At 43.9% G+C, this 13,113-nt stretch overlaps 1 protein-coding gene across 1 annotated transcript in view; it reads right to left on the bottom strand.

Annotated features, from left to right (window-relative positions):
• Positions 1-10,799: 10,799 nt before the first annotated feature.
• LOC310775631 (dihydropyrimidinase-related protein 2-like) overlaps positions 10,800-13,113 on the bottom strand; it is a gene marked incomplete at both ends in the record, with an annotated part of 20,038 nt that continues 17,724 nt past the window's right edge. The window contains one exon of the mRNA XM_083635788.1: positions 10,800-10,904. Within this exon, the coding sequence (XP_083491914.1) occupies positions 10,800-10,904 (105 nt within the window). The remainder of the gene's footprint in view (positions 10,905-13,113) is intronic.

The following is a 13,113-nucleotide window of genomic DNA, read 5'->3' as shown; positions in this document are numbered from 1 at the left end:
TGTTGTCTCTGTTGTTGATTGGCATTATAGGCATCATAGTGGCATAGCTATTTTTCGTTTTGTGATATAAGCACCAAATGTACTGGGCCGATACCCAACTCGCCCACAGCTCGGCTACTGCATGGCCTCACCTGTTCTATTGGAATGTGCAGCGCACAATTGCCAACTTTGCATCACTGATGTCATCACTGTCACTGATGATGATGTCACAATGCCTATGACATCATCAGTCCCTATGACATCATCAGTGATGTCATAAGATGGTCAATAATGATGTCACTGATGACATCACTGAAGATGTCATAGGCATTGCCCACTTGCTCCCTGTGGGCACGCTATGCGTGCTCGATTCATAAGCTCGCCCGCTGCGTGTGCTCGCAGCCTTGCCTGCCCCGCCATAGCCTTGTGTGTGTGTGTGTGTGAGTGAATTTATGACATCACTGATGATGTCATTAGTTGGACAGAGAAACAGAGAAACAGATAATGATGATAGATAGACAGACAGACAGACAGACAGACAGACAGACAGACAGACAGATAGGACAGACAGACAGACAGACAGACAGACAGACAGACAGACAGACAGACAGACAGACAGATAGATAGATAGATAGATAGATAGATAGATAGATAGATAGATAGATAGATAGATAGCTTATGTACCTTGACCTGTCTGCTGCCTTCGATACAGTCAATCACCAAATCCTTCTTTCCACTCTGTCTGACCTTGGCATTTCAGGTTCTGCACTATCCTGGTTTGCTTCCTATCTCTCGAACCGCTCATACCAGGTCTTATGGAGAGGGTCTGTCTCCAGATCCTGCCCTCTTACCACTGGTGTCCCCCAGGGCTCAGTCCTGGGCCCCTTACTTTTTCTTCTCTATATCAGATCTCTTGCCTATGTGATCTCTTCTCATGGCTTCTCTTATCACTGCTATGCTGATGACACCCAACTTTTCCTTTCCTTCCCCCCCTCCGACACTCAAATCGAGGCTCGCATCTCTGCATGTCTCAAGGACATTGGCGACTGGATGTCTGCCCACCACCTCAAGCTCAACCTTGGTAAGACAGAGCTACTCTTCCTCCCAGGGAAAGACTGTCCTCTCACAGATCTCTCCATCTCCATCGACAACACCACTGTACTGCCCTCCCAAACAGCTAAGAACCTTGGGGTGATCCTCGACAACCAGCTGTCTTGCTCTGCCAACATAGCTGCGACAGCACGCTCCTGTAGGTTCTCCCTCTACAACATCCGCAAAATCCGTCCCTTCCTCACAAGAGAAGCGACTCAACTCCTGGTCCAGTCACTTATCGTCCCTCGCCTGGACTACTGCAACGTGCTCCTGGCTGGCCTACCTGCCACCGACATCCGACCGCTTCAGCTCATTCAGAACGCTGCAGCCCGTCTGGTATTCAACCAACCCAAATTCTCTCATGTCACTCCCCTCTTCCGGGACCTCCACTGGCTTCCCATCTCAGCTCGCATCAAATTCAAGACACTGGTACTGGCCTACAGGGCAGTACACCAGTCAGCTCCCCTGTACCTGCAATCTATGGTCAGGTTCCGAACCTCTCACCGCTCCCTTCGCTCCTCTACCAGTGCAGGGCGCCTCGCTCCTCCTTCGCTACGGGCGCTCAAAAGTCGCTCATCCCGATCTCGACTCTTCTCCTCCCTGGCACCCCAATGGTGGAACGAGCTGCCACCTTCGGTCAGGACTGCTGAATCACTGCCGATCTTTCGGAAAAGACTAAAGACTCACCTTTTCAGGCTCCACCTGGGCCCTTCTTGATCTAACTTCTTTCTCTCTCTTTATTTAATATTATAAAAAAAAAAAAAAAAAAAAAAAAAAAAAAAAACCTAAACTAAAACTCGTACCACTGTTCCTTCAGGATTTGTAGTTGTCATAGACTGTGCTCCATAGTTGATTGCTCTATTGCTGACAAAAAGTGTGTTACTGTAAGTCGCTTTGGATAAAAGCGTCTGCCAAATGACGTAATGTAATGTAATGTAATGTAGAACAAATCTGGATATTGGGCCATTGCAGTTTGGCATTCCGATGACCATGGCAACCGCTTTCCAACATGGCTGCTGCCAGCGATTGCTGGCATAGAACACTTTCGCCACCCCCAAGCTGCTGTTTCCATGTTTTCAGCACCACAAATATTATTTACATACAAGTTGAAGTAAAACATAGGTTTTATTACAATGTAAGGCAATAATAAATGAAAGAAAATGCTACCTCTATCACCTATAGTTTTGCTGCAGTCCACATCCATACACAGCAGTAACAGAGTCAGTCATGCCCTCTAGAACTACAGGAATTATTCCTAAAATGATTTATTTCTGTAGCAAGCTGGGAAGACAGGCACAAAGGTCTCTACTACTTGTGTTATTTCCTGGTTCCCAAGAAAACTGGAGGTGTGAGACCCATCCTGGACCTCAGGCTGCTCAATGCGACTATCACCAAGAAGCCATTCCTCATGCAAACAAGCATTTGCTGACATTGCCCTCCTGCTGATACAGGGGAAGGATGTGCTGGTGAGAGCCACACCACAGTGGCCTACAACAATAGGCAGGGGTGGAGTGTGATCCTCACCTATGTTGAGGGCTTCCAGGAGCCACAGAGCACCCCATCCTCTCAAGGCTCTCCACATTCCGGGCCTGGAGAACAAGGGGCCCAACCTCATGTCCAGAGGCGGCCCCCTGGCGGACGAATGGAGACTTCATCCCGACATGGTGGACCAGATTTGGTCCTGCTTCGGGAGGGCAGAGGGGGACCTGAACACCCACTGTCTCCTGTGGTTCTCCCCGTAACCCCGCAATGTGCTCCTTCTCTCCTCCGGCTCATCCATCCACTGTTGGTGAGGGTGAGGACAGACAGAGAGACTGTCATTATCCTGCTAGACCCAGACCGCATGACGGCACCGTGGTATGCAAAGATGAGACAGATGATGGTGGCCCCACCCAGGTCCCCCAGGTTTGTGGAGCTCTGTCTCAGGCCGGGGGTGGGGGGGGGGTGCAATAGGCGCCATGCCACACCTGGAGCAGCCGCTCAAAATCGGGCTATTGAGAGGGACAGATTGATGCGTGCTGACATGGTAGGGATACAGACCATTCAAGGCACAAGGGCTCAATCCACTGTTGCCAACTACAAGACAAAGTAGTTGAGTTTTCAGAACTGATGTGGTGAGAGGAACATTGATCCTGTTCAATTGGATCTGTTCTCTCCTTCCTCTTTCTTGTTAGGAGTAACTGGTAGCCATAACTATGGCGTAGCTACGGGTGCGCCTGGGTGTGCCAATGCCACCCACACAGGCAGCTGGCAAACCCAAAAAGAAAGGGGGAAAAATAACGTTTTTTGTTTGTTTGTCTGCTAAACACATCAGCTGTCATGCACAGCCTGTCATGCGTAATTGTCCGACTGTCCGCTATGCCTCTGTGCCCCAGAGCATCATGGGAAACTAGCTACGCTGTCTAGTAAAGTAAACAAATGCAGCCGCACCGCCAAATCAAGAAGACATGAAACAGCTCGCTTTTAAGCTTTTTCGACAAAGGCAAGAAACGTCGCATTGAAGAAGATGACTCGTCACCCTCCCCCTCAACAAGTGCGGCTTGTAGTGCACCCGTTCCCGCACCTGTATTGGTGGTGGACAGTGGAGAGACAGACCTTCGGTCAGGACGGCCGAATCACTGCCGATCTTTCAGAAAAGACTAAAGACACACCTTTTCAGGCTCCATCTGGGCCCTTCTTGAACTAACTTCTTTCTCTCTCTAAAAAAAAAAAAAAACTAACCTGAACTAAACTTGTACCACTGTTCCTTCAGAAGTTGTAGTTGTCATAGACTGTGTTGCATAGTTGATTGCTCTATTGCTGACAAAAATGTATTATTGTAAGTCGCTTTGGATAAAAGCGTCTGCCAAATGTTGTAATGTAATGTAATGTAATGTAAAGATGATTCAGCTGCCGAAACAATGACGTTAATAACAGCGGGGGACGCAGCCAAAAATACACTGGTGGTTTGTGCAGCAGCAGAGTCAGAGGACACTAACGCTACTCAGAATCAGAATCAGAATCACTTTTATTGCCACAGTATGCAAGTTACATACGAGGAATTTGTCTTAGTGTCTGTATGCAGCGTAGCGGTTACATCAATATACAGGGATAAGAAGTAGGAAGATAACTAACGGCAATCGCAAGGTTGCAAGTGCAATCAAATCAAATCAAATCGAGTCAATATATACAATATGTACATGAGTGGTGAAGTGTTCTGTGGATGATAAATATGAATTTACGTTGGATTTACATGAGATTTACAGACTGAGTTAAATATACGTTAAATAGGCAGTGGATTTACATGAATTTACAGTCAGAGTTAGATAAGAGTTTACATTGAATGTAGGGGAGAGTGGGGTGAGTTGTGCCAGGGGGGAAGTTGTGCCACCCCTTGTATCTAGAAAACCATAGAAGAAATTGGTCATGTGACCACACATTTTTGAAGAGGCATCCATTTTACTCACTCTGCAAAGAAGGGAGGCAGATGGCACAAGAGCTAACCACATTTAAGTTCAAAAAACTGTTTTTTGCCTCTCAAAGTAAATTTTTTATGATCAAGGTTTATTGATTGTTGTGTCTGAACAATTATAGACAAGCTTGAAAACATTTCACACGTGTTAGTGTTTTAGTAAGCTACACTATGAGGCTATACTGTTAGCATGATGTTAGCTCCAAACCAGCTATATGATACAAGTTTGTTAAAATGGTGGGGATGGGGTGATTTGTGCCAAAAGGCCTGGGTTAAGTTGTGCCAGTGCAGTTGCAGTTGATTTAGTGAAATTTTATTTAATTTTGTTCTTAAATGTTTAAATAGACCTTGTTGAAGGTTTGTTTTTGTGAAGAATTGTCGAGTGCATCAGTTAACAGGTGAGCTAACATGGTGTGTATTGGACAGCTCCAAATGACAACTGCAATATTTTAACATATTTGCTTTGGTTTATTGTTTGTTTATATAAGTTTGAATGCTCACCAGGATACAATTTATTCATTTTGGTAGATATGTAGTAGTAGTGCAGATTACTGTAAGATACTTGAGTGCAATTGGAACATAATATATGTATATGTATGTAATATAGTTTCACTGTACTATAATCGTTCAGTTTTACAGTTTGTCCAATTAAAGGGAAGTCAAGAGGGAATAACGATTCCAGCTATCTGTCTAGTCTGATAACGGAACATTAGATGAGTACAGAATACATTATATACCATATCGTGCGTGTGTGTGTGTGTGTGTGTGTGTGTGTGTGTGTGTGTGTGTGTGTGTGTGTGTGTGTGTGTGTGTGTGTGTGTGTGTGTGTGTGTGTGTGTGTGTGTGTGTGTGTGTGCGCGTGCGTGTGTGTGTGTGGGAAGAGAAGACTCACTCTGCTCATGTTTCTCTTCAGTTTATTGAAGGTGTCATGCAGCTCTCATCACAACAAGAAGATTCACTACAGCAACAAGAAGGGATGCACTGCCACCACTTGGACCACTTTCAGACCAAAGACCAGTTAGACCAGGGTTAGTAGACTAGAGTTAGACCAGGGTTAGACCAGGGTTAATAGACCAGAGTTGAGCCCCTTTTAGATTGGCCCAAATACCCAGTAATATCCACAAACTACAGGCATTTTCTTCTGTCTAAAAGTTACAAAGGCATTAGTGACAGCCAATCAGATGGACCTCCAAGCAAGATGGGTATTTATTGGATCAGCTGTGAACGGTAGGCGGTATAAATAGCACACCAGCTGAAAGCGGTATATTTTGAATCTTGATAATGACATCAGTGCTTCCCCACACGTTGAAATCTGACTACGTTTCTTAACGAGTGTCAAGTCAGCCAGAATGTAAAAGTCCTTCCTAGCCTGATATTCAGACTGAATTGTCAACTCGTAAACTCACACCCATCTTCTAGTCTGAGATTGCAGTCAGTTCACGGGATTTTTATGAAGGGAGGGGCTTCAATTTTCCCTAACCAATCAATAGAAACCAAGGTGTCCACATGCTCGTTCACGCGATATCTCAGGAACACCTTGACAGAATTTAATCAAATTTGCCTCAACCATCCACTTGGACTCAAGGAAGAACTGATTTGATTTTGGTCGTCAAAGGTCAATGTTCAAGGTCACTGTGACCTCACGAATGTCATTCTCTAGCTCGTTAATGTAATATCTCAGGAACGCCTTGACGGAATTTCTTCGAATTTGGCTCAAATGTCCACTTGGACTCAAGGATGAACTGATTACATTTTGGTGGTCAAAGGTCAAGGTCACTGTGACCTCACAAACGCCATTTTCAAGCTTGTTAAATCAATATCTCTCAGTAACGCCTTTGCGGAATTTCTTCACATTTGGCTCAAACGTCAAAGTCTGGACAGACATGGATGTAGACTGCTCACTTGTTGGCGGAGGCATATATCCGCAGTGCGGTCATTCTAGTTATTTTTTAATGATATATCATATTTTACCACACCTCACCCTATGTAAATATTAAGACAGTCCCTTAGCTAAGCTTATAAATATTTTAGCTTAAAGCATCAGAACCCGAAGGACTTTTGTATGCAATAATATAGTTTGATCGATAAGTTATCAAGAGATTGAGATCATGAGGGGTGTCTACTGGGTTAATCTGTCCTGCTACACCATGGTAACAACCCGGGAGAGAGGCACAACAATTAGCATAACAAATAGCAACCCGGGTGGTGCCATTCACACTGAAATAAACCCTTGTCCGACCCACCTCTCAAGTTGGGTCGCCAACCCGGCTTAACCCTTTCATAGCCCAAATCTAACCCGAACCCAATAACCCTGTTTGGAGCCTTGGTGTGAAAGGGGTATCTATTGCTCTCGTCTGTACCATAGTGGAAACAGTGCATCTCTCCGCACAGCAGAAAACAACTGATCACTTCAGACGGCCACTCAGACAGGGTTTTGCCAGAGAAGACTACATTGACCATGTTGGCTCCAGATCTACAGTAGCTTTAATTCAGGTTCTCTGGCTATGGGAGAATTCAGATCTTTCTCTGGTTCTCAGACGTGAGCAGCCCCTGCAGCACTGTAAATACTTTAAGTCAAATATATTCAATGTCATCTGGTATTCCAGTAGAAAAGAGTAATAGCGTACCACAGGAACGAGTCTGGAAGACCTGGATGTTTGCACTAGTGTAAAAGTCAATGGGATTTTTCTATAGGGATTTGGGTTAAATGCTTGAAATAATGTCTGTGGTTAACAAAAGCTTATGAAACAGCTCACTTTGTGTTCAGCAAGATAATCTTCACAAATGAGGTCAAGGACCACTTTTATGATTTCTGAAGCCTAAATGGGTTTTTTTAATCGCAATTCTCAGAAAATGCTTTAAAAATCATAAAGTGGTCCTCATGTGTGAATAATGATGATCTTGCTTAACACAAAGGCCTCAGTTTCACAAACTGTTGTTAACCACAGACCTTATTTCAGGCATTTAACCAAAATCCCCATACAAAAATCCCGTTGAGAGACCAGGGAACCAGGAAGTGCATGACTTCTGGGTTGGCCTACAAAAATACCTCATCCCTGTGGCACTCTATTAGTCTGACTACATTTCAAACGTATGCTCCATAACATCACCATAGTGATGGCTGCTGACCGCGGAGCCAACATGGCTGCCAGTGTGAACTCATGGCCTACCTGTGTCTGTGTCAGGCTCTGACTACAGTCACGGACACATGGCTACATCAGCTAGCAACGCTAACACGCTGCCTGGATACAAAAACTGTAAAAATACAAAATGATAATGGATCATGGTATCAAAGAAAGTCCTTACATTTACAAACCAAATACAGGGTTAGAAATCCCTTCAGTGGCCTGTGTGTGTGTGTGTGTGTGTGTGTGTGTGTGTGTGTGTGTGTGTGTGTGTGTGTGTGTGTGTATCTGTCAGTCTTGTCAGAATCTGTTTTAGGGTGGGGTAAGGTTCCTGTTAAAGCCCCAATATGTAGAAGCAGCAACAACGCCCTCTGCTGTCACACGTAGTAATTACAGGATACCAAGAGTACTGCAGGGATGAATGATGCATTTTTGTAGGCCAACCCAGAAGTCATGCACTTCCCGGTTCCCTCGTCTCAAAGTCAATGGGATTTTTGTATGGGGATTTTGGTTAAATGCCTGAAATAAGGCCTGTGTTTAACACAAGTTTATGAAAATGCAAACTTTGTGTTCAGCAAGATAATCTTCACAAATGAGGACCACTTTTATGACTTTTGAAGCGTTTTCTGATAATCGAGATTTTTTTAAATCACATGCACGCTTCAAAAAAATCATAAAGTGTTTTTTGTGAAGATTATGTGAAAATCCTCATTCAAAAATTGCATTGACTTTGAAACGAGGGAACCACATGTGCTAACATCTGGGTCCTAAAGCCCCCCTCCAGTGTATTTTGTCATTTTTAAAGATATTTCATGTTACTGGGTTCTTCCCTGTTCTGCTGATTAGCGAAAGTGTTTGCCAGTGTATTTTGTTGAGAAATAACCTTTCTTTGGGCTCAAAGTCCTAAAAATAAGCTGTTGGTAAAAACGGGTGGTGACGTCAAACATTATGGTTGTCTAACGAGTGGCGTATGATATTCAAATAATACATTACAGTAGAGTTACAGTAAATAGCTAGAATTAGCCTCTGGCATTAGCTAGCTGTTAGCTGTGAGCTACGTTAGTTACGTTTGATATGTGCTTTGATATATGTGTTGGCTAATTGTTATAACAATATTGTGGCTTGAAAACGTTTTTACAGAGATGCGGGCAGACTGTTTCTGGTATTTCTGCTGTGGGGGCAGAGTTGAGCAAAGAGAGAACTCACACTCACAGAACAGCGCTGCAGTCATTATGATATGGTGCAGTGTAATAATGGGTGGAACAAACTATTAATTTGGTTCTTATCAATTGAAGTTGTTTGGCGTAAATTATGACGTGTGTTGATACAGCACGTGCACATACGTTTTCATAGAAGATCAACGGTAGGAAAAACTGACTGGAGGGGGGCTTTAAGCACTCATTCCTGCGGTAGGCTACTCTATAGCGCCACTATTCAAGCTCTATGCTAACTCAGAGCCATAAACACATTTCACTTCCTATACGTCCTTCACAATAGTCCTGTTAGTTTGTCAGTGGAAACCTTTTAATATGAAGGAGCAGCAGCAGGAAATGGAGTTACATCCAGGTAACTTGTATTTGTCCAGTTGCTCCGACCAATAATAATCTAATAATATGGTTATATTAAGATCAAATAGTTACATACTGTATTGGGGCTTTAAAGGAACAGGCCAACATTTTGGGAGATTCGTCTATTTGCCATTTTCCCGATAGTAAGATGAGAAGATAGATGCCCTTCTCTGTGCGTGCAGTAGAAAGTAGCAACGCGCCCCTTCTGCTAGTTAGCTTAGCACAATTAATTGTACATTGGGACTGGCTAGGCTAGCCTACCCCTGCTAATTCAACAAATACACATTCCACCAGCTCCAAAACACTCTTATGTTGTCACTTGTGTGCATATTAAGCTGATGTTTTCACATGCAAATCCTCTACTGCTGTGTTGACTGTGGCGCTGTGTCCCTGTGCTGGGCGCAATCGGTTTTGTCAGGAAAGTAGTTCCACCTATTGCTTTGAAAATTGCAATGTCAATTAATTTTACATTACTAGAGTATCAAGCCGCTATGCGGCCTGATAAACCACATAATAGCCAGACCTAAAACCACGTAACAGGCTGGGCCCGGGCCGAATAGTATCAGCCTGCGCCCACAAAATGTGATGCAAATCATGACTGACAGACTGACTGACTGGCCCAGTGACCCGTGCACCTCAGCAATTTTATTATAGGATTATTTCATAACGTGGTGAACGCACGAGTCACAACATGTACATAAGAGCGTTTTGGTGCTGTTGGAATGTGTAAGACTTAATGGGGTTAGGCTAAGCGGGAGGAGGGTTGCTATTTTTCTATTGCATGCACAGAGAAGAGAAGGGCATCTACCTTCTCCTTTTACTAACAGGAAGATGGCAAAGAGACGAATCCTTACCCCCCCCCCTAAAAACCCCCCCAAAAAAACTGTTCCTTTAAGTTGCAGGTTGCTACCAGGAAGCGACCACTAGCACCAGGTTTCAGTCTAAACAGAAAAGTCAGCAGGATTTAAGACAGAAAAGTCTACTGATAATAAACAAATAGGCCTAAACAAACACATAAATAAGTAAATAAATAAAACATCATTAGTTGATCTAGAAATGACTAAACCTGCAGTCCAGCTCAGTCAGTTCAAGACAAAGACAAAACCAGACAGATAAAAACATTCGGCAGTTTCACGACTGCATACCTGTCCCCAACGCCCCCCCCCCCCCCCCCCCCCATTTTTAGAGTAGACACTTTTAAATTAGTCTTAAATTCATAGCTCACAGTAAAATAAATAATGATAACATTAAATTAAATAAACATACAAAATGTACAAAAGATGTGATCAAAAGTCAGCATCTAAAATTTACATCACAAAAATGAAAAAGAAATGTTCTTGAAGAAGACTAGCATGGCCATTTGCCTCGCTGACTTGCTTAGCCTCTGCTCTGACACACCTTTCATGAGGAACGTGAATATGTTAGCAGCTCCCCTCTGTGCTTCCACAGCTTGTTAGTCGGCCCGACATAACGTGGTAAACGCATGGTGTTTGCTGATGTGACTAGCCATTAGAAACTGGAAGTTCTTGCACCAAGTGGACTGAAATTTGGTAGCGTACTGTATCTCTTCTTCTTGGGACCTGTTTAATCCATTTCCAGTGGCAAAGCAATATGGCAGAGCGCCTGACCCAAGAGCTTGAGCGAGCGCACTGCCTCTGGGTTGGGTTGCCAGGTACCATGACACATATCCTAGAAATTGGGAGATTAGCGGTAGAAATGACCTAGCGGGAGCACAGTGGGAGAAAGGGTTAAAAATCGGGAGACTAACACGTAAATCGAGCGTTGGCAGGTATGCTTACTGAACAGTGAATAGACTTAAAGTTAATATGGATTTAGTCTCGCTTGCCAGACTCCCCTACAACGGAGGAGAGTCTGGCTGCTAATACCTCCACTCTGGTATAGCGGGGGGGGGGGGGGGGGGGGGGGGGGCTGTTTACCTTTACAACCATCCACCAAGAGTACAAGCAGGCTTTATTGCACAATCTACATCCAATCGTTTTCAGCGTGTAGCAACGAGCTAGCACTGTTAATGTTGTTTCACAGCGGTGCATGCATTTGACATCGACAGATTCGTCAGAGGGATCGGAAAGGAAATCCATAAATAGTCACAGCCGGTCAGTCAGAGCGGGTTGGAGCCAATGGCAGAGCTTGCAGGGAGCAGAAAAGGATTTTCTTCCGCTGCCGACTGAAATGGTCGGCACCAATGGCCGAGCTTATACCAGCAGCCTGTTTCCATGCAGCCAGACTTCTCTCCCGGCAGGAAGGGAAGTCTGGCAAGCGAGACTAAAATTTACTTATTTTTTTGGAACCTAAATGGATTTACATTAAGATGGACACAAGTTTAGGATAATGTAGCCTACTTAGACTAAAGTGGATTTAGACTAGACTTTAGGAGAACATGGATTTAGAATAATCTGGATCACAACAGCAGAGACTTCAAATAATTTGTTTAGATTAAGATGGACCACGAATAATAGATTGAGACTAAAGGGAATTTAGCTTCAGATCGATAACACAAGTTTAAAATTACTGATCAGCACGGTGGAACAAGTGAGACTAATTTAGACAGAGAGAGAGAAATGGGGGAATTAGCTAATAGAGTTTGCTTCATGGATGTTTATATTAGGGTTTGGAAAGCTAGAGAGAGGGTGTGTTTTTTGTTTTAGGGTGGAACTTTACTTTTCCAGGACAGAGCTTTCTCTGACATGAGATGATCAGGATGAAGACAGGCAGTAAATATCAAGAGAGAGAGAGAGAGAGGGAGGTAGGGAGAGGGAGAGAGAGAGAGGGGGGGAGGTAGGGAGAGAGAGAGGGAGAGAGAGAGGGAGGTAGGGAGAGAGAGTGACAGAGAGATGTTGGGTTTCCATCCAAGTGTAAATGCGCAAATTTGAACTGAATTTTCAGAAAGTCAGCAAAAGTAAATGTGAAATTAAGCAGCTACTGTCAGTGAATAAAATGTCAGTTCTAAAAGTGAGTTGCCTGTTAATCCCACAGACTTGACTTCAGTTAAAACACTGCAGCGGGCAGTCTAGACCTTCAAATTGTGCCTAAATATGTTCTGTTTATTTACCTTACAAGTGTAGATGCATCCTAGCTTACCTATTCGTAACAAGCCTTTTACGGCCGGTTGTAACTTTTGGCGGTAAGCAAGGCAACATGAAACTGAATGATTTTGAATGGGTTTTGGTTAAGCGAGAGTCAACGAAAGATTCACTTAATCTGTTTGCACTGCACATTTAGCTACCTTTTATCGATACGCAAACCTTTCCACCTCCCCCAAGCGTAAAAACTTTTTTGTGATATTTATTTATTTATTTATTGCATTTTCCTGTGTTTCCACTCAGGTTTTTCAGAGGCTAAATGAAAGTTTGCATAAAAACAGGTGGATGGAAACCCACCCAAGAGAGAGTGACAGAGAAGCTGAGAAATGGCGGTAGGGTTAGATGCTATGGTACGGTACAGTACAGTACGACATATTAAGGCAGTGTTTCTCAACTGGTGGGTCGGGCCCCAAAAGTGGGTCGCAGGGCCGTTTTGAGTAGGTCGCGGATGTGTGCATGTGGGGGGAAAAGTTCAACTCATTGAGGATGCTGAAACAGCCGAAATTACTGTCTTTCAGAGGCTGTAGCGGGCTAATTTTTAAAGCCAGAGTGAAGGTACTGGTACAATATGAACTAGAAGACCGTAAGGCATCCACTGGTACCAACATGCCATGCTAGCATGTTGCGAAGGAGGCTAAATGACGCAACAAAGTTAGGCTAAATTCGGAAATTGGGTTGCGACTTAATAACTAAGGAAAAATGTGGGTCGTGAGGCTAGAACAGTTGAGAACCACTGTATTAAGGTACAGTACATGGTGGAACAGTTGCAGTAACACTGCTGTGATGAAGGCGATGTG

This window comes from Poromitra crassiceps (genome assembly GCF_964638095.1).
Source record: "Poromitra crassiceps genome assembly, chromosome: 4".
NCBI lineage: Eukaryota > Metazoa > Chordata > Actinopteri > Beryciformes > Melamphaidae > Poromitra > Poromitra crassiceps.
The sequence above is the reverse complement of the archived record's forward strand: the minus strand, read 5'-3'. Positions and strand labels throughout refer to the sequence as shown.